At 55.0% G+C, this 23,060-nt stretch overlaps 1 protein-coding gene across 2 annotated transcripts in view; it reads right to left on the reverse strand.

Moving 5' to 3' along the window:
* Nucleotides 1–23: 23 nt before the first annotated feature.
* The window catches only part of MAPKBP1 (mitogen-activated protein kinase binding protein 1), a 52,022-nt gene continuing 28,985 nt past the window's right edge, over nucleotides 24–23,060 (reverse strand). The window contains exons 4-31 of one of the 2 annotated variants that reach the window (XM_081228584.1): nucleotides 16,797–16,859; nucleotides 16,515–16,572; nucleotides 15,602–15,772; nucleotides 15,084–15,221; nucleotides 14,646–14,828; nucleotides 13,916–14,076; nucleotides 12,936–13,125; nucleotides 12,214–12,360; nucleotides 11,825–12,000; nucleotides 10,742–10,833; nucleotides 10,349–10,474; nucleotides 9,897–9,967; nucleotides 9,604–9,725; nucleotides 9,259–9,334; nucleotides 9,037–9,148; nucleotides 8,800–8,863; nucleotides 8,404–8,538; nucleotides 8,060–8,196; nucleotides 7,800–7,855; nucleotides 6,504–6,740; nucleotides 5,865–6,031; nucleotides 5,489–5,634; nucleotides 5,170–5,322; nucleotides 4,928–5,012; nucleotides 4,348–4,631; nucleotides 3,529–4,125; nucleotides 3,004–3,089; nucleotides 24–2,385 (exon numbers count right to left, since the gene is read on the reverse strand). In XM_081228584.1, coding sequence (XP_081084710.1) covers nucleotides 2,158–2,385; nucleotides 3,004–3,089; nucleotides 3,529–4,125; nucleotides 4,348–4,631; nucleotides 4,928–5,012; nucleotides 5,170–5,322; nucleotides 5,489–5,634; nucleotides 5,865–6,031; nucleotides 6,504–6,740; nucleotides 7,800–7,855; nucleotides 8,060–8,196; nucleotides 8,404–8,538; nucleotides 8,800–8,863; nucleotides 9,037–9,148; nucleotides 9,259–9,334; nucleotides 9,604–9,725; nucleotides 9,897–9,967; nucleotides 10,349–10,474; nucleotides 10,742–10,833; nucleotides 11,825–12,000; nucleotides 12,214–12,360; nucleotides 12,936–13,125; nucleotides 13,916–14,076; nucleotides 14,646–14,828; nucleotides 15,084–15,221; nucleotides 15,602–15,772; nucleotides 16,515–16,572; nucleotides 16,797–16,859 — 4,261 coding nt within the window. In that variant the 3' untranslated portion in view covers nucleotides 24–2,157. Of the gene's footprint in view, nucleotides 2,386–3,003; nucleotides 3,090–3,528; nucleotides 4,126–4,347; nucleotides 4,632–4,927; nucleotides 5,013–5,169; nucleotides 5,368–5,488; nucleotides 5,635–5,864; nucleotides 6,032–6,503; nucleotides 6,741–7,799; nucleotides 7,856–8,059; nucleotides 8,197–8,403; nucleotides 8,539–8,799; nucleotides 8,864–9,036; nucleotides 9,149–9,258; nucleotides 9,335–9,603; nucleotides 9,726–9,896; nucleotides 9,968–10,348; nucleotides 10,475–10,741; nucleotides 10,834–11,824; nucleotides 12,001–12,213; nucleotides 12,361–12,935; nucleotides 13,126–13,915; nucleotides 14,077–14,645; nucleotides 14,829–15,083; nucleotides 15,222–15,601; nucleotides 15,773–16,514; nucleotides 16,573–16,796; nucleotides 16,860–23,060 lie in introns of both variants that reach the window. The other variant, XM_081228583.1, reaches the window with a different exon arrangement.

The following is a 23,060-nucleotide window of genomic DNA, read 5'->3' on the forward strand; positions in this document are numbered from 1 at the left end:
CCCCACTCGCTGGCAACCCAGGGTTAGCAAATGATTGTGTTTATTGACGAGTTCATACATCAGTACAAACGGACATGTTAAAAACAGCCTCTGCCCTGTGAGACCTGGAGAGGAGGGAAGCGCCTGGACAAAGTATAAAAGTTATAAATAAGGGGCTTTCAAAACTGAGTCAGGGCAGATCTGAACGGGGGCGGCAGTCGCCGGTGGCCTCAGACATGCAGAAGGGGGCGGGCGCCGGCCACGAGACCCCCCCACCCCCACGCTGGGCTGGGGGTAGGGGAAGGGCGGCCACCTTCTCACAAACCTTGGCAGCAGTGTAGCTCCTTCCTCGTGAGGGACAGACTGGCTGAGGATGGCCAAGAACCCAGCCCAGAGGGCCAGGCCTGAACCCTATTTGCAGTGGATTGCGGCTGGTGTGCGGGTTAGGGGTACGGTGGGAGTGGATTTCTAACTCTGACAAGGGCAGCTCTAGCCCTCCCGGGGTCCACTCTCAGCTGAGAGAGTTCTTGGGCCAGGATTTCTTTGCACGTTGGCTAAGCAGGTGGTGGTAGTAGAGAAGAGGGTGAAATAGGTTTCACCTGTTCAGGCGACTGATGCAAACAGAGCTGCGCACCCTTCAGAATCTAATTTCTTGCTAAGCTTTGCCTACAGAGCCAGCAGAGCCCATACGGAAATGAACTTCTGTGGCCTGGAGCTGTGGTAGAGCTGCCCTGACTTACCTGAGGCAGAGGAAGCAGTAGGGCCTAGAGACACATGTTCTTCACCCCAACTCTTCAATAAGTGCTTCACTACTTGGTCCTACTCTACTTGCCCACTGTGCCCTAGCTCCTTCCCCTCACCCCTAAAACTGCCCTTCTAATTCTAATCTGTCCCCTGACCTCTGCCACTTACCTGTCCCACCTACCACCTTTCCAGTGTGTCTCTTGGCCCCTGCTGCAGTCCCATGTGCCTCCCTCTCTTCAACCTCCAGTACCCAGTACCCCTGAGGGCCCAGCACTGCCTCTGAGGCCATCTCACATCAGCTAGGCTGTGGACACTAAGAATCCAGATTTCAGGCTTAGTGTGTTCCTTCCCTTTTCATGTTCTGTGGTAAGAGCCAGGTTGGTGAAGCTAGGGCAGGATGTGAGAGGAAACCAGGTACACATCAGCCAGCCAAATGCTCTAGCAATGAACACTCAACTTGTGTGTGTGTGTGTGTGTTTAGATTTCACCTGTGGCCAAGGTCCTTAGAAGGTGGGCCAGCGCCCTGTAAACTATGAGGGAAGTTCCAACACAGGCTTCTGACTGAGCATCACTCAGGATGCAGGGAGAAGGTGGCCTTGGCTCCAGGAGCCTACTGGGGACCAGGGCTGGAGGACAGGGAAGGCCAAGGGGCTGAGGGAAGGAGGCCAGGGCTTCATGTTTGCCCAGCAGAGGGCTTTACTGTCCTGCAGCAACGTCCCACAGCTGGCTCCACAGTTCCGGCCAGGAGAGAGGGGGCACAGGAAGAGACGATGCTAGGGTTCTCTTGGAGGGGGAACGGGAGTGGAATGTGGCGACTCGGGCCTTGATATCAACTCAAGCCTCCTGATGGCTGGGAGTGCTCCAGAGGGCCAGAGGGGTCTGCCTTTCTGAACTGCCAGCAAGTGGGGAAAGCAACCCCTGCTCTGGCAGCCAGGGGAGTGCAGCTGGTATTGGGGGGGGGGGGAGTGGAGGTAGAGGTGAAGCTCCGTTGTTGGCTAAAGGGCATGGATACCAGATCACCTCTCACCTCTACCCCACTGAATACCCTGTGTGTGCTCCACCCCAGGGAGCTGATCCCTGCAGTAATTTCAAATGGCTTCTCAGAAGGGAGGGCCAGCCTTTCCCGATTTCCCCTAAATGAGGCAGGCTGTCCTCCTACTCCTCACAGCACCAAGATGACAAAGGCCCAAGACCTACCCCTGCGTGAGCCGCTGGAGGAGCTGTGGAGGCAGGAGTTCCAAGAAAGTGAGGCAACAGTCAGGGAAATAAATTAATAAATACAGGGACCCCATGAGGAACAGCTGGGAAAGCTGCTCCCCCTCTGAGCACTGATCCCTGCTATCCACTCCAAGCAACCCCACAGGTTTTGGTGAGTGGAGGAGGGGCTGCAGTTTGGAATCGAGGGAGCATTCACTTGGGACAGGCTTCTGGAACTCAAAGTCTGCGTTCCATGCGCCGCTCCACGGCTCGAAGCAGCAGCTCTGAGTATTGCTCCAGCAGGGCCTGTGTCTGCTCGGCGCCCGCGGCCCCAGGGCTCCCGCCTGGGCTGGACAACACAGCCCCAGCCAGGGCCTCTAGCTCCTGCCGCACGGAGGAGAAGGTGTTTCTGAGGAGCTGGGTGATGCGACTTTGCTCTGCTGAGGGTGTCTTGCAGCTGGCCACCTGCAACAGGACCCCAGAAGTGAGGTGGAGGAACAGTGGAGGGGACTGTCAATGGATGTAGAAAAGGGAGGGGCCCTGCCGGCGTCCAGCCTGCCCCAAAGAAGGGACTGCAGGCCCTGCTCGGTGTGGCTGGGAGTTCCACACTCCAAGACCAGCAAGTATGACCCGAGGGTAGGGGATGGAGGCAGACCCCGGGGGTGACTGTCAGATCTGGAACCATCTACACCTTGTTAGCAACCCCTCTTTCAAATCTTGGCCCCTGCTGGACTGTCCCCTATGTTTAGGGTGGCCAAGTCAGTTTTGAATATGACAAGGGATACTATTAATAATTATACTTGGACAACAGGCATAAGCTGCATGGTCCTAAGCAAACTAGGACACGTGGGCTCTCTACACCTCACCCTCCTGTCTGAGGATGTCTCCAGCTGTTAGCCAGAAATGACCCATACGTGCTCAGTTCACGAGGCCTGGCCTGGCTTCTAACCCACTCACCTATTCAGAATGTTCTTAATTGCTCCACCCACCCATCGGTGGAAGAGCCTTATCATTATGTTCCGGATACTCAGCTAGCACTCCTGACCTGCTCTGTCTTCCCGCCGGGGGGTACCCAACACGTACCAAGTGGTAGAGCTGCACGGCCTGGCGCAAACTGCCCTGAAGCTCTGCCACAAGCTGTTCGCACTGCTCCAGGCTCACGGCTGGTTCTGGGAGGGACAGACAGCTCAGTAAGGCCCAGCCAAGCTGCCCCTTCAGGCCTCCCCACCCAGGGGTCACTCAGAGGAAGAGAGGCCTACCCCCACCCCACCCAGCATCGCACACCCTCAGTCACTTCCTCTTGCCTCCTTCCTTCCCGACACCCTCCCAACACCACCCAGGAAACAAGGTCCAGAGGAAAGGGCCAGCTCCAGCCCCAGTCCCAGGGGCCGGAAGGCACTGAAGGGGCAAGTGGGTCATAGGGAGATCATGAAGGTCGGCAGGAGTGTCTCACCATCAGGGGTGTGACTTAATGGAACGAAACAGGAGCAGACAGGACGAAATACGCCAGAGGCTGGACGCATAGAAATGGGATGGAGCCAGAGACTGGCCAACAGACACGGGAGAGAGAGGACGGGGCAGGAGATGAGAGCTGGGAGCTGTGTGCACCTGAGTCCCGGCTCCCGGCTGCCCCCGGCCTGGTGCGTTCCACAGGGCTGGGAGTCTTCTCAGGGGGTGGGGACTGCAGGTTCTCAGGGCCTCGGAGGAGGCTGCTGACCGGCAGCTGCTGGGCACGGGGACTGTTGGGCCCAGGCTGAGCCTGGCCCTCGGTCCTAGGCTTGGGAGTGGCACCCTCCCCCAAACAGGCCCGCCTCTCAGATGTACTGTGAGCCTTCGCTAGGCCTGCTGGGGGGCCAGGCTGTTCTGCCTCACCAAGGGCCTGGCCCTTGGTGGCAGGTGAGAATGTGGCCAGGGTAGGGCGATCAGGCAGTGGCTTTGGGATATCCAGGACCAGGTGAGCCCGGCTGGGCAGGGCCAGCTTGCTGAGTGGCGAGACTCGGATGGGGGCAGGAGCTTGAGGTTCGGCAGCCAGGCCCAGGTTCTCCCCAACAGAGATGCTGCGGGATATCTTGGCCATGGAACTGGTGGTGGGGTTCTGGTAGGAGTGGGGCTGAGACAGACGGCTGTCAGCCTGGGGCGGGGAACACAGGCGCCCCTGGGCCTCCATCTCCTGAAAGAGCAACGGGCCTGGTGGAGGGGCCCCATCTGCAGGGGAGACAGAGACATACACAGGTCAGGTGGTGAGGACAGCGTCCCGGGTGCTAAGGCTCAACTCTCCAGGAGCTGCTGTGCCCTGCACATACCCACTAAGGGGTTCCCACTGGCAACCACAGTGACACATCAGGGCCACGTGAGGCCACCTTCCTCTAGCACGCCCACGGGCTCCACGCTCCCCACACCTAGAGCTGAGCCCCCCAGGCTCCTCACCCTGTGGCACCAGACTCTGCACTGACTGGGCTTTCTGGGGTCCACCTGAGGCGCTGGCTGTGGCCACTCTCTTGGGGGCCCAGCTACTGTCCGGGTTGAGACGGCGTCGTGGCAACAGCACAGGGGCTGCCTGCTGGGGGCCAGGGTTCCCAAGGGAAGGCCCCGCCTCCGGGGGTGCTCCTGGAGGATTGGCACCACTGCCTCTCAGCTGCTCGCCAGAAGCCTGCGGCACCTGGGCTGGCCTCGATGTCATTGCCAGGCTTGAGGAAGATGGGGATGGTTCCCTAGGGAGGAAATGTGGAAGAAGGCCCAGAGAAGGCTCAGGGCTCCTCCCTGCCAAGACGGGGAGAAGCTCTCACAGCACTAGAGAGGCACTAGGAGAGAAGGGCGGGCACAAAGCCAGCCAGGACAGCTGTCCCAAAACTTGGAGTGCACAATGCTGCTGGGCATGGAAGACAGAGCCTTGGAGAGAAGAGGGCTGCAGGCTGCCCCAGGCGCAGGGCTGACCCTATTGGGAGCACTGCAAGGTTAGGAGAGCTGGAGCTCCTTGTAGGAAAGTGAGCTGCTGTGGGGACAGTACCTGAGTGAGGGGCTCTGCACTTGCAACAGGAATCGTGAGGAGATGCTCCGAGACTCTGTCCGCTCTGGTACCCGGACTGGGCCCCCTGCCAGGGTGACAGAAATCAGGGACTGAAGCAAGCTCTTGCCCAGACTCTGCCTCCCCTAGAAGGCAGCCCCCGGGCATGGCCTGCCCTTGGACCCTCCCTCTCATCGGGGCAAGGAGGAAAGAGGGGTAGATTGCGGTGACCAATGTGACCACACCTGGAGCAGCCCCATTGGCCAGAGTCTCAAAGTGCTGTTTTAGAAACTGCTCCTGGTCCGGGGTATGGGGGCTGCCTTCCTGCACCCCGTAGGGGCCAGTGCCTCCCTCCTCTTCCTCCTCTTCCTCATCACCCTCGGCTGGCTCTTCAAGGTCTGAGGAAATGCCATCCACACTCAGGGGCTCCGTGCTCTCGGAGTCTGGATGTGGGGGAGGGGGAGAGAAGCATCACACTGCACCCCTCTGTCGCCAGAGCCTCCAATCCCACCTCAGTCCACTGACCCACGTGGTCCCGGCCCTCCCTCAGGGCTGTAGCCCCACCTTCATTGGGATGCTCAGGGCTGGAAAGGCGACTGCTGCTGAAGTCCACGGAGCAGGCGCTGTCAGGGCTGTGCTTCTCTGAGCCCCTGCTGCCGGCATACACTCTTCCCAGGGTCCCTCGGGCTGGTGCCTGCACCTGGAACTCACTGCCAGAAAGGCCAAGAGGGGAGAGAGGAGGCAGTGAGCAATGGTGAGCAGCAGCCCCACTGGACCCCTGCCTTCCTTCTGCCCCACCCGTGAGCAGGACTGGGGATGAGGCAGTGGTGGACAAGCCCTGAGTGCCTGGGGCCAGCCCCCCACGCAAATACAGAACCCTCGGAGGGAAGGGAAGAAGAGGCGGGTGGTGCATGGCCCCAGAAGTCTGCAGGACCCTTGCCTGGTATCCAGGGTGGGGCTGTCACTCGGCTCCGGGTAGACAATACCGTCTGCGATGGGTGTAGGCTCCAGTTCTTGGGCAAAGACCCCTTCATCTTGGGACAACAGTCGGATAATGTGGGGGCAGGAACAGGGTTGGGAAGCCTGAGGCCGGGGGCGCTTTTCATTCTGGAAACACACAAAGGGAAACACACATTCTGGAAACATCACTGGGGTTGCTGACATGAGTGAGGGTCTGGGAGAGGAGGTGGAGGTGGGCAAGGATCCAGTGGGCACCAATTCTGGGGGAAGCTCCGACTCTGAGGACAGACACCGAAAAGCCAGGCTGGGTTCCAACTAGCCTTCTTGAGCTTCTGGAAGAACTACATTAGCACTCTGGGCTGCCAACCTCCAGCCACCACTTCGTATCATGAGCCCTCCAAGGAACCCAGCCCAGGACAAAGGCTACCCTTTGCTTCTGCACCCCAAGCACCGTACCGCACAGCCTAGCCAGCCCCACCTGACTTTGCAGCTCAGGTTACCCATGTCCCACCGAGGCAGAGCAAGCACAGCTGGACCAATGCTCAGGCCCCAGCTGTTGGCAGAAGGCTGGCTAAAGCTGCCTGGAGATCTCTAGTTTGCTGGGAGAAAGTGGGCTCACCTGGCTAGCATGTGAGGTCTCAGGGGCCTGCCGACCATGCTTCCCAGGACCTGAAGGGCTCACAGCCAGAGAGTCCTGGCTAGGGCCCCGAGGACTTGGGGCCAGCGCCTCCAGCTGCCGCAGGTCCAGCATGGAGCGAACACTCAGCTCCACGCCTGGCTGAGCCCAGCGCCCCCTTCTTCTGGGCCCTTGGTTGGCTGCAGGAGCTGGATCCAGGAACTCCTCTGTCTCCTGTGCCTGGTGTGGGGAGGGGGTGGGAGAGGAATAACAGTAACAATCACACAACAGTCTTAGCAAACACTCACATGTCACCTACTATGTGCCAGGCACTTTACACGTATTAGTTCATTTAATCCTCACAACCACCTTATGAAGGAGGTACTACCATTCGCCTCACATGTACAGATGGGAAAACTGAAGCACAGAGGCCTTAAGTAACCTGTCCAAGTCCCACAGACAGTCTGCCTGCAGGTTACAGCTCAGGTAGTCTGGCTCCAGGGTTCAGGCTCTCAGCTTCACTCTGTGTCCTGCCCTAGAGGACCTTCTGGTCTTCGTCTTCACCGGTGTCATGGACACCTCAGAGCTGGGAGTCTCTAAGAGGCCCCCACTCTGAGGACAGCCCCATGTCCATTCACAGCACCAAGGACAAACCAATGGCCCCGGCCTGAGACACATGGCCTGGTCAGAAGGCACCAGACACCACACCACCATCATCCCATGAAACTGCTGCTGACGATGAAAGGTGCTGGAGCTTGAAACCCTGACGTGGGACAAGGGAAGGCTGGGCAGCCTCTGCAAGCCTTCATCCTCCTCCCGGCCACCCTGAAATTGCCACTCAGCTATTGGTCCTCTTAAGGCCTTTTCCCTCTAACTCTTCTGGAAGTTCTGAGCTTATCTCTTCACCTGGGTCTTTAGAACTACAGTTTCTCCAGATTTCAGTTCTTTGACCCTTTGACTTTCTTGAAATTTCCTGGTAACCATTCAGCTTAGACCCCTTTTCTACTCCCCACCTCAACATGTTCTTTGTTTACTCCCAGGCCCCCAGGAGGCTGAACAAGTGGAGTACTTCCCCTAGTGGTGACTAATCCTTGCAGGCCACAGGGAGGAAATACATAGACTTCGTCACCCCTCACCTGGAACCAGCCCAGGGGCTCGAGCTCCCCTTCCTTGGACACAAGGGGTGGAGCACGTGGGCGGACCCCATGCCCAAATGCCTCCCCAGGCGCAGAGGGCCCTGCTTTCACCATCCTTCACTTCTTGTAACCTTGCAAGGACATTTTAACGACAGTGACTCACCCGACTCATCTCCCAGTGGGACAGGCTTCGGGGCAGGGCAGCGCTGGACACCGAGGCTAGACAGAGACCGGCAGTCAGAGAGAGTTTCGCACCCACCCACCGTGCAGCGCTGGTCCCACAGCAGCCCACACCCTACGAGGCTACGACAATGCTCCAGTTTCCTCAGCTCACACTGCTCTCATTCCCGCAGCCCCCGAAAGGGCACATCTAGCCACTGCACCAACTGGTGCCTGTCTGGTCCACATCAGACTTCCACAGACCTGGCTCTTTCTTGGTACCCTTGGCGAGGATGGGCAGAGCTGGAAGTTCTTCTTCTTCAGTGCCCTCGTCTTCTCCCTCCTTGTCACTGTCTGATGACAGAGCTAGTCCAGGAGATAGCATCGATGGGGCCTCGTGCCTGAGTCCAAGACAAGGAAGGTCAGGGGGAGGGGAGACTCAATAGGGAAAGAGGCCGACATCTTGGGTGTTCATGTGGGAAACAGGTATTGGGAGATACAGAGTTTCTGAATGGCGGGTCCAGAGCAAGGAGGAGCAGCCGTGCCACCACAGCGAGCAGTCTGGATGCCCACCCACCACTTGTCCATACCCCACACTCTGTTCTCACCGGTTGGGTCCAGCAGCCCTCTGGGGAGAGGATGGTCCTTGCTGCTTGCCCCCTCGCTGATGCTGGCGCAGCTCGGCCAGACGCTGCCTCATGCTGATGGTCATCTCAGAGCTCAGGCGCCACACAAATATGCAGCTAGGGTAGAGCCACAGAGGTGGGTGAGGGAGAAGTAGGTAGGTAGGTCTCTGTGGGTGGCAACACCTCTAGTACCCCTTTCTCCACAGGCTGGCAAGGAGACCAGAGCCACCCTCCAGTGCCAGGTCAGGCCCAGTCAAGAAATATCCCTGTTCAGCCCTACTTCCCAAGACATCACTGAGTTGAAGAGAGGGGAGGGACAGGGTGTGTTTGTGGCACAGAGGAAGAATCTGTGTCTCAGGGAAGCTGGCTTCTGCTCACCTGTCCCCTGACACGGAGATGAGATGTTTGCAGTCATTACTAAATTTCATGCCAGTGACAATCTCTGTGAAGAACAAAGAATAGAGTCCATGAGCCCCCCTGAAGTCCCAGCCAAGTGTCTGTCCCAACACAGGGGCGGTTAGCTAGAGGGGAGGGACAGACAGTTTTGCTGGGACCCAGGAAACTAAAGGAAGAAAGAGGAAAGTTCCAGGGGGAGAGTATCAGGGCTACACTCACCTGAGTGGCCAAACATGGTAGCCACACACTCGCCTGAGGAGAAGTCAAAAATGGAAAGGTTCTTGTCGGAACAGCTGGTAGCAATGTAGATCCCTGAGGGGTCTGTCTGCACCTGAGGAGTGGGACATACAGCTGGACGAGGACAGGAAGCACCAGTCTCTCTCCACCCAGCACCCCATTCTCCCATTCTCTAGCCCAACACCCATCCTACTGGGCCCTTACCTTAATCAGAGTGCCATCCTCACCCTGCGACCCTTTAAACAGCTTCTTCTGCTTCCCGCTGCTGATGTTAAAGATCCTGTGAAGAAACACACTCATTCACATGAGGAGGAGGCCACGGTCACTTGGGTGGCAGCAAAGCCAGCATTCACCCGCAGCTCTCTCTGGAAGCCACTCCCCAACACCAAAGGGGCTACCACCTCTTGGGTGAGGCAAAGTGCTCATTCTGTAGGCTCAAGGGGGCACAAAGTCCTGGACAAAAAGATAGACACAGGGCTGAGCTGCCTAGAGCTGACCCCCTCGGGCATGAAGGAATGTGGTCAGATGGCCTGAGAAAGGGATGCCCACCGAATATTTCGATCCTGGCAGCCGATGGCTGTGTACTTCCAGCTGGGCTCCACATCCATGTCATAGAGGGTTGTCTTCCGTACCACGTGGTGTGTCCGTGTAAACTGTACTCCATCTCCAGACTGCAGGGGTGGAGCATGAGGGCAGACCCCACGCCCAAATGCCTCACCAGACCCAGAGAGCCTTGCTTTTGCCGCCCTTCACCTCTCGTAACCTCAGGTAGGGGAATCGTAGCGACCCCACGCCCCACCCACAAACCCACTGCCCCATTCAGGGACACCCAGTAACCTCACCTTCTGTGCAGTGCGGAAGTAGATGCTCTTGTCTGCTCCACAGCTTATCATGCGGACTTGCCCATCGCTGGCTATGGAGGAAAGGGGCCTAGCTGTTCCCACTGCTCTCACCACAAGCAGGCCAGCCTTCCCTCCTCTTCCCTCCCCATGTTCCCTCTATGGAGCTACTCTACAAGGCTGAGACAACCAATTACATCAGGATGCTTCCCTCCAAACCTAGGCCTTCCTTTCTCCCCATTCTCAGCCAACCTGGTTGCTCAGGGTCCCCTGGACTAAGAGTCTATATTCCACCTGTCTTCCCATCCAGCCCCGGGCCAGCCAGCTGCTGTCCCACATGCCACTGTGACGGGCATACCCTTCCCATGGAGGCAGGACGCAGGTGGCAGTGGGGTTTGGGCAGGGGAGATGTCAGTAGTAGGCGGAAGAATGTATCTCAATTGCGCTGCCCCTACCTGCAAACTTGACAGCTGTGATGGAGGATGAGTGCTCGTCCAACGTCTGCTGTAGGCTGTACTCCCGTCCAGCATCCAACACGTGGATCAGCCGGTCCCGGCTCGCTGATGCTAGGAGCTTCAGACCTGGGATTGGAAGAACTCCATCAGCCCACGAGTGCCCAGAGCAGGCCCCTATCTGGGTCGAGCAAAAAGGAACTGAGCCCCATATCCCTAAGCCAAGAGAACCACAGAGAAGGGATAGAGCTGTCCTCCTCTAAACCTGTAATGACACCAAATGAGTCAAAGGATTTTCAGTCCCACATCCAACAGCCAGGATAGATGTAAGTGGCACTAGCAGGACTGGAGGAGCCCTGTGCCATTCTGGGCTGGGTACCAGGCATCCCTCTTTACCTGTGTCCGGCTTAGAGTACTCCAGGCATAGAATTTCTGAGTCATGGGCCTCCACCTTCAGCATCTCATTTAGGGACTGTAGTTCGTGCACCCTGCAAAGATGAGAGAGGAGGGAGGGGGTCACTGCCAGGCTGCAGGAGGAGAGACTCACTCCGCTTCCTCTGCTACATCTTCTCCCCTGACCTTTTTTTTTTTTTTTTTGCGGTACGCGGGCCTCTCACTGTTGTGGCCTCTCCCGTTGCGGAGCACAGGCTCTGGACGCGCAGGCTCAGTGGCCATGGCTCACGGGCCCAGCCACTCTGCGGCATGTGGGATCCTCCCGGACCGGGGCACGAACTCATGTCCCCTGCATCGGCAGGCGGACTCTCAACCACTGCGCCACTAGGGAAGCCCTCCCCTGACCTTTTTGAAAGCTTATTTTTTTATTTTTGAACTTTCAGGTTAGAGAAAAGTTGCAATGAGTACAGAGGGTTTCCATATTTCCCTTACCCAGCTTTCCCTAATGTTAACGCCTTACATAACAACAGTCCAGTTGCCAGAACCAGGAAATTTACGTTGGTACAATAGTATGAACTAAAGGCTGTATTTGAATTTCACCAGTTTTGCCACATCATTTTTCTGGATCCAGGATCCTACCCAGAGCCCAGACTGCACTGAGTTGTTATTCCTCTTCAGTCTCCTGTCTGTAACAGTTCTTCAGTCTTTGCTTACCTTTCGTAACCTTGACACTTTGGAAGAGTACTGATGCTCTGTCATACGTACCTCAATTTGAGTTGGTCTGTTGTTTTCTCATGACAGGACTGAGTTTTCTGCATTTTTGGCAATACCACAGAAAAGATGCTATGTCCTTCTTAGTGCACCATTATGGGCTTTGTGATGTTGATATGAGGATGTTAAGCCTGATTACTTGATTAGGATGGTTTCTGCTGGGCTTTCTTCACTATAATTATCCTTCCATTGTATATGAATATCTTTTCCCCAATCTTTTAGAGCCAAACTTTTCAAAAGCTCTATCCCTGCGGACTAACTCCCCCAGCCCAGACCATGAGAGGCAGGCAGTACCCATTCCAGACCTGGCATTACCTGAGTGTGCCCACACGGTCCCCTGAAGCGAGATGCTGTCCATTGGGGCTGATACACACAGAGCGAATGCCCACTCGGGGATCCATCAGGGACCCATCAGCTTTGTCTCCCCCGGGCAGCTCAGTGTCCAGCAGGGCCTGAGTGTTCCCATCCACATAGATGATCTTAATGAGGTCCTAGTGGAGCAGGTCAGGAGAAGTGGATAAGGCAGCCCTGACCCAGTACAGAGGCAAGGGGAGAGGAATGCTGGACAAGACAAAGCCTTGGCTCGCAGGGGCCGGCCAAATAAGAGGTGGAAGATCAAGGTCTGGGGACCCAGCTCCTGAGAAGGCGGTGTGAAGGCGAAGGAACGTGGGTGCTAGGCATGGAGTGGGGGCCCCATGGCTCACATTGCTGAGGATGTTTCGGTGCAGGGTGGAGCCATGCACCCCAGAGCTCTCTGTGTTCCACAGGCGGATAGTGTTGTCAGAAGAACAGGTGATAAAGGAACTGGGTGGCAGGCAGGCCTGGTTACTGTCCTTCACTTCGGGGTAGACCTGAAGGGGCAGAGGGAGCGAAGTCAGAGCTCCAATTAGGGAGAGTCCCGTGCCTGCCCACGGAGATGGAAGGGGATGACAGTAGGAGCTGATGCTGGCCAAGGCTTAGCCCCACTGTCTGTCACATGGTAAGCAAGCCGTAACTACTAGATACTCTTCAAATCACTGCGGGAAAGCACATTAACCAAGCCTCCACCATGTACCAGGCACTCTTCTATGTTTCCCACTCACATTATTTTACTTAATTCTTAAAACAATTAGGTGAATCAGGTACATCATTTCACCACTGAGGAAATGAGGCTCGGTCAAGTTCAGTAACTCGTCCAAGATCACCCAGCCCAGGACAAGGCAAAGCTAAGGATGCACGGGGACACACTGGAAGAAGCCTGAGACATATAAGCGCTAAAATTCAAGCTCAACCCTCAGGACCCATCTGAAGGTATGTGGACACACAGGGATGTTGCTGGAGAAATGAGGAGGCAGCGGGAACATAACGTTCTACCTGGGGATCCCCACTTTCTGTCCTCACAATGGTGTCCCGGCAAACCGGGTCAGTCTCGAGTCAGCCCACCTACCTCCACACTCCAGACGCAGGAGGAATGATACAGAGCCGAGTACACCTTGCCCACTTTCTTGGGGTCCCTCACGTCCCAAACATAAATGCTGTGGTCGTTGTATACACAAGACAGCCACTGATTAGTAGGATCAAAGGTCAAGGCAATGGTGTCTGGATACCTGGCATTCGCCACTCCAGAGAAGAGGCGACTGTGGGGAAGAGGACAGAGCAAACTGGTGAGTGAGGAGCTGACGGAACGAGGGCTCGAGGGGAGTGACAACAGAAGCCCCCCCCACAAAGGAAGGGGCAGAGCGCGGGAGCCCTCCCCAGACCCGCAGGCTTGGAAGCAGCTGCTCGAGAGGAAGAAGCTGCCTCTGACAGCTCTCAGCTGGGAGCTGACCCAGCACTAGCTGCTGGGCCAGGGTGCTCTCCTGATGAACACAAACGAGATCACAGAACACCAGCGTGAGACAAGGTGACTCTGCGGTCATGACGGAGTGAAACAAAAACAAGACCACTCTGTAGTGGCGTCTGAGACAGATGAAAACAAGATCACTGTACAAACCACAAAAATGACCAAACATCACCGTTTTCCACCTTTCAGGACTGACTGCAACTTCTTTACCAGTTACAGCTTTAGCTCCATACCTTTCCTTCCACCTTTCAAATAAAATTAAATGTCCAATTGTAGAACTGCCCCCACTTCCTCACAGCACCCAACCAGAGCAAAACTTCAGTCCCTGGAACCAATCCTAAAATCATCTAACACAAGGCCAAATCTGACACTAAGCCCCTCCTAACGCCTACACACTGAGACACTCCATGGTCCCCCACAGTGCGCTGTGTACCAATAAAGCCACATTTGTGTCTGTGCAGAGATGTTCCTGTAATCTTTGGGGGTATTGATACACCCTTCATCTTAATCTCTGAAGCACAGGCAAGGAAGGCTGGGTGTGGAGTAAGGCTTTGAAATGGAGGCAGGGGGCCCACACAGCTCACCTGGCCTCTGTGACACTGGCAATGTCTGTCCCCAGGGCATGGGGCCGGGGCAGGGTGCTGAGGAAGTGCAGGTTAGAGGGGTTGAAGAGGCGCACGGTGCCATCAGCGCAGCCACAGAAGATGTAGTCCTGGCTCACAGAGATGCAGTGGGCCACGGTGGTCTGCAGGCAGAGGGGCTCAAGTCAGTATGGCCACCCGCTCCACCCCTCCTCAACAGTCACCTGCCAAGAGGAGACACCAGCCAAGGCAGGAGGCGAGGGGAAAGCAGCCCAGCTGCTCTGGCCCGAGCCCCTCAGCTGTTATCTAGAGACGCCCCGCCCTCCAGCAGCAGGCGGGCCGAGGGCTCACAGCCACGTGCAGATGGGGGATGGGAGTCCGGGAGCCCTCTAAGGCACTAGAGGTTTTGGCAAAGAGGACAAAATAGGAAAAGCCCAGCAAAGAGAAAGGAACAGCATGAGAAAGAGAGGAGAGTCTAGCACCACTTACTCTGAAGCTGTCTGTGTTCTGAGCAGAAGAGGAAAGCGGGGAAAGAAAGACAGAAAGAGCAGGGAGGAGGCAGTTACACAGATCTGCTCGGGCTGGAACTGGGCCAAGCTCTGGCTCCCTCAGGCCTCTTCCTCCTGGGGTCCCCTCTTGCATGCAGGGCCCAGCCCCTGTACGGACAGTCCTCCCCTGAGCTGAGACGCAGGCAGCCCCCACCCACCCCACCCACCGGGACAGAGGTACTTACTCTCAGCTCCACCCACTTATCCAAGAGCCTCCGATCACTGAACTCGCACAGCAGCCCTGAGGATGTGATGCAGAAGGTGCTGTCCGCCTTCCTGCCTCGGCCACAGGCCACGTCGGTGAACAGGTTGTTCCGCAGCTCCCCCAGCAGCCCGGAGCGGCCCAGCAGGGGCACGGTGGCATTCACCTGCAGAGACGGGACACTGTCACCCACCCATCGCCCCGGGGCTGCCCTGGAAACCAGGCCCTGGGGAGAGGGAGGGAGGAGGTGCAGCAAGGCTCCCTTGCCCTCTGAGACTACCCCTCAGCCCAGACGGCATTTGGCTCATCCAGAACTTCTGGATGGCTGTTGAGAAAGCAGAGGGGCCCAAGGGGAGCAGTCTCCTGGGGTGGGCTGAGTAGACCCTGGCCCTGGGGGCTACTTCCAGCCTGAGCACCTCACCTTTGAGGTCTTACTGTCATCAAGGTACCAGAATTTGATGTGCCGGTTGCCAGCAGTGACAAAGTAGCTACAATCTTCAGAGAAGGACACCGCAGTGACCCGACTGGACACCTTATTGGAGGCCACCACAATGTTTTTCTGGAAGGAAAGCCAAAGGAAGAATCGAAGTTCTGCCTCTTGGAGCTAAGATGAAAGAGGCTCAGAGGATGAAGGAGGGTTAGATAGGATTTGTACTTTAAAATATGTTTCTTTCCAGGATTTACTGGTCAGAAAAAGAAGGGAGGAAGGAGAATTCTTTTCCAGAGGAGTTGAAGAGATTCATTGCCTCTGGAGGTCCTCGGAGGCACAAAGCTAGCCTCTTTCTACCAACATGCTTGGCTACACAGTTGCTCTTTTCTGCTTCAGGTCATTTTCTAGAATAAAACTGACATCAGCAGGGTGGAATGAAGGGGTTCAGGTCCCCAACTGGCCCTTGGACCCCCATGAGGCTGTGAGGCCGGCCCACCCGGCCCACTCACCTTCCAGGCCCAGACGTTGACAATCATGTCATGTTGGTAGCCCACAGAGACAATGTACTTGGCACTAGGGGAGAAGGCCACACAAGCCACGCCATACTTATGCTCCTGCAGCTCCGCCACCTGGCTGTGCTCGGCCACGTCCCAAACCCGCACGGCAGGCATGTGCCCACTCTGCAGGGAGACAAGAACTGGAAGTGAGGGCCAGAGGCACACAGCCTCCCCTAGCCTTTCAGGGTGGGGCCTACCTCTCCAGCTACTGGGCACAGTCTCTCTAATGAGCCCCCGGCCCAAAGCAGAGTGCTACACAGGGCAAAGGTGTAGAGGAAACATGATAAATATCTCAGGATAACAACGATTATCAGAGAGAGAACACCCCCAGATTTGGTTCAGTATCTCCGGGTGAGGGTCTGCGCCTCTGTGTTTGTTCAAAGCTCCTAGAGGGATCCTGATGGGCAGCCAGGGTTGAGAACCACCACCACCCATGCCTGTGCCTCCCTGTAAGAGACTGAGAAGGGAGAGGTGTCCCTCACGTGCCCAGCAGGGGGCCCCCAGGCACAAGGAATATCTTACGGCAGTGGTTTTCAAAGTGTGCTTCCCAAACCAGCAGAATCAGCATGATCTGGGAACTTGCTAGAAATGCAAATTTTGGGGTCCCCCCGCCGTCCCAAACCTATAGAACCAGAAACTCTGGGAGCAGGCCCAGCAATGTGCACTTTAACAAGCCCTCCAGCTGATTCTGATGCCCACTAAGGCTTCAGAACCACTGTTTTAAGGTGCAGCCAAACCCGGGATTTGGCATCCGTTCAGGAAGCCAGAGCGGCAGCAGCCCTAACCAGGCCCAGGACTGTAGCTCTCTGCTGAGGCCAGGCCACCCACCCTCTTCAGAGTACTGCGGCCCCCTTTCCACACTCACCTCTCCAGTGACCAAGTACTTGCCATCAGGGGAGAAGGCAAGGGCCGTGATGGTCTTCCTGCAAGAAATGAGGCAGGCTCAAAGGGGCACTGGCAGCCCGGCCTAAGCCCGGCTCCCTCACAGTCCCCTCGAAAGGCAAGACCAGCAGACACCAACGGCACATGTGACATTTCCCTAGCTGGCCCTGGGGCCCAGTCCCAGTCCCCAGAGCCACAGAGACCTCAGACAATGCCCTTCTCACAGACTCCAGGAGATGCCCCCTGAGGGCCCAAACCCATTTACCTGGAACTGTTGAGGATGTGGTGCTGTTTGTGTTTCCGGGGATTGAACAGCACGACCACACACCTGGGGAGATGAGTGAGACAAGTGACTTCAGCACCAAACCACAGCTCCCCTAGGAGCTCCAGGCCCCCAGGCCAGGGAGCTGGGGTGAGCCAGCTCAAGGGGGCTCCACTTGCCACTGAGGGCAACTGACCGCTTTCTTCTGGCAATTTGCTCTTCCCACTTCCTTTCCCACCCATAAGGGCCCATCTCTGCAGCCTCATGAGGGTGAAAGGGCTCTCTCCAAGCCTAGCCCCACCAGGTCCCTAAGCACCAGCGCCATCTCTGCCACAAAGGGCAGCAGGGACCCAGGCCTTCCCACAATCCTTGCACAGCCCAGGAAGCGGGGCAGGAGGGAAGAACTCATGTGATTTGGGCAAAGCAGGCCACAGGTATACATACAGCCAGTGTGACATGGAGCCATACGTGTGTCAAGTGTTTGAGCTCCAAGCACGTGTGTGCCCACCTGTGTACTTGGCAAGAGCCAACCCCCCCAGCCCCCCCACACACCCTCTATGTGTCAGGTGATAGAGCGGGCAGGAGGCACGGAACCAGAACTGCTAGCAGGCTCCTTACGACTAGTGACTAGCAGGAGGGGCAGAGAGAGCCTGAGAGGGCCTGGGGAAGCCCAGCCCCGAGAATCCCTGGCCCCGAGGAACCTGAGACGGACCCTCCGGACTGCCAGAAGACAATGGGAGAAGGCTGGGAGCACCCTCTGCAGCCAGAAGGCGAGGCTGGATGGGATCGGGCTCAGACTGACCTTCCAGAGGCAGCTCCAGAGGGGAGGCCAGGTGGTAGGACTTGGGGGCAAGAAGCGGGAAGCTATGGACAGCAGTGTTCTCCCTCAGGCTCCCCGGCTATCAGCATGCCCAGGGGCCCACAGCCCTTCTGCCCCATTGCTTCATCAGAACTGTAACTAGCTGACAGCAGCAAACGTGGAGCCTGCTACACCAGGTAAGGGGATGGGGAGAGAAGGATGAGAGGGCTACGTCCTCCAGACTCAGCCTGGTTTAGTGGGAAGGCACTGCAGACCCCACATCTGAAACCCACCGCTTGCCAGAAACTTGAAACGAAGGCAGGTACAAGCCGCTAGTGAGGGCTCAGCATCTCAGGCTCAGTAAACCACTTCCACATGCCAACGCCACAGGTAATCACTGGGGACACTGGGATCTCGGAGGGACACCAGCTCTGCCCAGAACTGCCAGGCTGACGGACAGCCTTGGAATTCCTGAGTCACATCATCTTTTCCTCTAGTCCCCTCCCCCAAATCCCTCCTCACTGTTTTCTTTCTTCTTCTCTCTCCGTCTCCTAATCTTTGTTTCCTTTCTCCTTCTCTCTTTATGCCAACTTCCAGTCTCACACTTCCCTTCTAGAATGCCACGTCAGGAGGGTTTTTAAAAATATGACCCAAATCAGATGGCTTTGGAAACTCTGTGCCCCATCACTCTCCCTCCCCCATCCCAAAACACACACACACAAGCACACTTGTCCAGCTTCTGTGAGGGGCAGTCCAGGACACAAGGGGCCTACTTCCTCCAAAACAGGTAAGATTCATAAAACCTTAGAGTCGGAAGGAAGGATGGAAGGAATTAAACGCACTGTGCTAGGTGACTTTAAAGATCACCTGGTCCAACCCTCCAAAATATTGAGGTGAGGAAACCTAGGCTCCTATAAAGAGCAGAGCCGGCTCTGCTCATAGCTTCCAGCGTCCAGGCCTCCTTACATCAAACACGCGCAACTCTGCTCTGTGTCACCCCTTCCTTGCTGAACATCCCTGGGGCGCTTCTAAGACCCAACCCCTTAGGTACCATGAAGGCCCTGGGTGCTGTGGCCCCGCCCACCCTCCAGCCTCACCCTGCACCATGCTGCAACCACATCCTTTCACTCCCTTTAGCTTGCTATGCTCTCTGACTCCAGGCCTTTGCTAGCGCGCCTTCCCTTGTCTACAGTATTCTTCTCTCCCTTGTCCAACCAGTTAACACATAGTCCTCTTTCAGATCTCAGGTCAGATGGCCTCAGTATATGCTCTCACGACACAGTTGTATCCATCTTTTGTGACATTTATCACAACTGCAATTTTGCAATATTTTAATTTTAAAATGTATTTTATTGAAGCGTACTTGATTTACAGTGTTGTGTTTAATTTCTGCTGTACAGTAAAATGACTCATTATACATATATATATTCTCTTTCATATTCTTTTCCATTATGGTTTATCACAGGATGTTGAATATAGTTCCCTGTGCTATACAGTAGGATATTTATTGTTGATTGCCTCCCCCACCAGACTGTGTCTTCCATGAGGGTGGGAACGGTGCCTGGTTTTGCTCACTGTTTTGTCTCCTGTGCCTAGCAGAGTCTGGCCCATCACAGTTGTTCAAGAACCGTTTATTGAATGGATGAATGCCTCCCTTGGTCCACTAGCTTGGGTCTACTGGGGTATCTGTAGGCCCAGCTCTCCTCCCTACTGCATGCTCCACCTGTCTTCTATGGAAGGCGGCACCGAGGATCTCCAAATCCTCAGAGGCAGTGTGGGACGGTGGGAACACTGTGAGCTTTTGAGTCAGAGACCAGGGTTTGAGTCCTTGTTCTGCCATGTACAGCTTTGTGACCCTGGGTAAGTCGCAAGCCTATTTCATTATCTGTTAAAAAGGAGCCACTAGGATCAAGCTCTCAGGACTTCTGTGAAGATCAAATAATTTTTTTTGGACACACAGTGGGAGCCAAACTAACGGCAAATCTTACTATTACTCCCCCTGGAGCATGGACAGGAAGCCAAAAGGGACTCCTGGCAGAGGGGAACAAGGTGCTCAGGGACTGTGTCAGGTTATTTCTTCAGAAAAACGGAGGTGAGTCCTGTTAGGATCTGAGTAATGGTAAAAACTCTAAAGGAGGCTTCCTTTAAAGTTCTGGGAAGGCAACCAAGGAAGGAGAGCTGGGTTAAGCCTGGGGAAAGAAAATATCTACATCTTCATCCACTTAGGAGATGATAAGCTTGGAAGGTAGCAAGGAAGGGATGGGGGAAATGCTGAGGGAGAAACTACCTCAAGTGACTAGGACAGCAGCACAGAAGCACAGAAGGAGAATGGAAGTGACACCTCCTGGCTAAGTTAAAAAGCACCACACGAGAGTTTCAATGAACTCTAAGCACGAAGGCCTTCACTTCCTTTCATAACCGATCTACTGCTCTTCACACAGTGGGCCCAATAATAAGAGTTACCATTTATCCAGCACTTTCTGTGTAGCAGGCACTCTGCTAAGCACCTTAGAGGTCTGGTCTTAGCTAATCCTTACGACAAGCTTGTGATGCTGGGACAATCAGCCCCACTTCAATGTGGAGAAACGAGTTCAGAGGTCTTATTCAAGGCCTCTCAGCTAAAGCAAAACATTCCAGAAGCTGTGCTCTCAGAAAAGCAGAGTGGAGTGAGTGGGAGAAAGGAGAGAAAACTGAAGCTGAAAAGGAGAGACAAACACAGAAAGCACACTGACCTAACGCACAGAGCACCAGGGCGGGAGCCTCTGAGAAGAGGCAGAGAAGACTGGGGCGCTTGGAGGGAAAAAGGATTCTGGCTACAGAATCTTTGGAAATCATAACAGGGCACATGAAAATTATAGCAGTTATAGTTCAAAGTTCATAGATCTAGATATTTAGATTTTAATATTTTATTCAGTGTATGAAAAATGATAACCCCCAGGCCTGCCACCATCACGCAAAGCCCACCAAGTTTTCGGGAGAGCTGACGTTTTCTTGTGATCTGTGCCGCCCGGCTAAGGTGGTCCCCTGCAGGCTCATCCTCTCTGGTGATGGCCTCCAGTCTGAATGGTGCTGGGTTACCTAGCTTTCGGATCAGCTCCAGATAAACCACAGCAGAGGGGTTCAGCTCAGAGCTGATCTGACTTGAAATGAACTGATGCAGATTCCGATAGCCACATTCCAAATCCAGAAAAAGTAGGTGATGAGGGCTCCTTTAAACCCGAAGCAGCATGGTGGCCTTTCAAGGGTGGCTGAGAACACTCCCCAAGTCACCGCACATAAATTCTGAGTCTTGCTGGGCCATAGCATCCTCTGTTTCCTGTCTCCCCTAGGGTGGACTCCATGGCGGAAGAAGGAGGGAGAGCAGCATGTGTGTGTAAAAAGGTAATGCAGACAGAGGATGACTAGCTATGAGGCAACCTCTCCCTTCTCTAACACCTCCCAACCCCCACCTCCCAGTGTAGCCTGGAAATTCTCATGTGTGGGACGGGAGAGTTAAGCAGAGGAGGGAAACACACACAGGTAGGGCAAGCTGAAATTTTTACTTCTAATTATTCAAATTTGGAAACCTTCCAACACAGAGAAAGAGGAAAAAAGAGACCAACCCTCGGTCACAGCTCCAACTGTGAGGACAACAACGCAGATGGTGAAGGCAGAACTTGGCAAAGACCTCCAAGGTCCCCCTGTGCCCAGCTTGCTGAGGTCCTCCCAAGAGAAAAGGCCTCAAAAACGCTGATGTGGGAGCCTCGTCAGTCTTCTCTGACCTTTGAGCAAGTTTCTCAGTCTGCTAGGGAGGGAAGGGTGGGGTGCAGTTTGTACCAATCTTTGGCCCTTGGTCTCCACATCCTTTGACCCCTGGCCAGCACAGCAGGCAGTCACTGGCACGTGCCCTTGCAGCAGTACTGGCTGCAATCCTCCATATGATAGGACTGGGCTGGCCCAACCGGCTGAGTCCCGTAATTCAGAACCCCAGGGTACAGGCACAGGGAGTCTGCTCACTCTCATAGGGAAGCAGTGAGGCCTCAGTCCCTCGGGGCCTCAGCCTGGGAGTCATGTGGTGGAGCACCCATACCAGGTGCTGGGCCCACTGCCCAGGAAGTTCTCTGAACCAGGAAGGGCCAAGCCCTCGACAGCCCCCGTCCCTGGACAGGTCCAGGCCCGCTACCATCACCAAGAGCCCAACATTCCCACAGGATCCACCTCTTATGACTCTCCATCCTCCAGAAGGCAGAAACGAATGAACCCTGGGATGAGCAAAGAATGCAGAAACACACACAGGGAGCAGGACACAGAAGGTCTGAGCAGGGACCCTGCACCTTAGAATTTCCTCTTTCAGACCAAGAAAAATCAGAAGGTGACTCACAGAGGCACACCAAAGGTCCTTCAAGCCTTGCCCATACATCACCCTGTACCCCTACTTAACATTATAACCCCACATCCCCACATTCCCTATCCCCTTTCACTGCTTCTTGCTTATACTTTTCCCAAAGCACACATCAATTTATAATATTCCATATAATTTACGTTTGGGGAGGGGAGATGATCTATATTCATCACTAAGACTGCCAGCTCTGTAACAGTAGTGTTTGTTGAGTTTGTTTACTGTTACATCCAAAGGCCTAGAAAACTGGCACCCAGTAAATATTTGTGAATAAATCTTTAAGTCATTAGCTACCAGATCTCAAAGCCCTAACTCCCAAGGAACCTCCTGAGTAGCAGGCCCCGCGGCAGGTCCACAGTTCTGTCCAACCTTAGACTTCTAGGACTCACTGATGCTCGAGGGCACTGTGATGATAGAAAGAATAAGAAAACTGGGGTCAGGCAGACCTGTCTGCTAACATACTGTGTGATCTTGGGCATATTCCTTAACTTCTCTGAGCCTCAGTTTCCTCATCTATAAAGCAGGAATAATAGTATCTATGTCTCAGAATTGTTGTGAGAACTGAAAAAAATAATATGCAAAGTAACCAGCTGGGTGCTCCTAGCCATCTTCTTGAAGGGTTCTCTGGGGCACCAATAACAAGGAAAGGGTTATCCAGGGGTTCAGCAGTTGCAACAGGAACCCCAACTACGGTATCCATATAGGACTTGCAGGATACTAGTGACTCATTAGGGTCCTCCTCCAGGTGTGGAATTACAAACTGTCCCTCCCGATTCACTCCCAAAGGGGAAATCTTATAGCTTTAATTATTCTAAGAGATAATGGGTCTAGAACGTTTCCTAGGGCATCCTTGGTTGTGGTCCTCTTCAGGACCCACATGGAACCCAATGCCGTCCAAACAAGTAACCCTCTTAGGCCAGCCCATGAGACCCACTGGCATCTCTGTTTCTGGGATGCTCTATGAGACACACACACCCCTCCCCCCATCAAAGGCGTGAGAAAAGACTTGGCAGTAATAACCCAGTGAATAATGTGGTCACTGGTGTAGAGCTACCAGTACACCTCTCTCTGTCCAGAGGACTCTAAACAT

This window comes from Mesoplodon bidens, assembly GCF_964165515.1.
Source record: "Mesoplodon bidens genome assembly, chromosome: 3".
NCBI classification, from domain to species: domain Eukaryota; kingdom Metazoa; phylum Chordata; class Mammalia; order Artiodactyla; family Ziphiidae; genus Mesoplodon; species Mesoplodon bidens.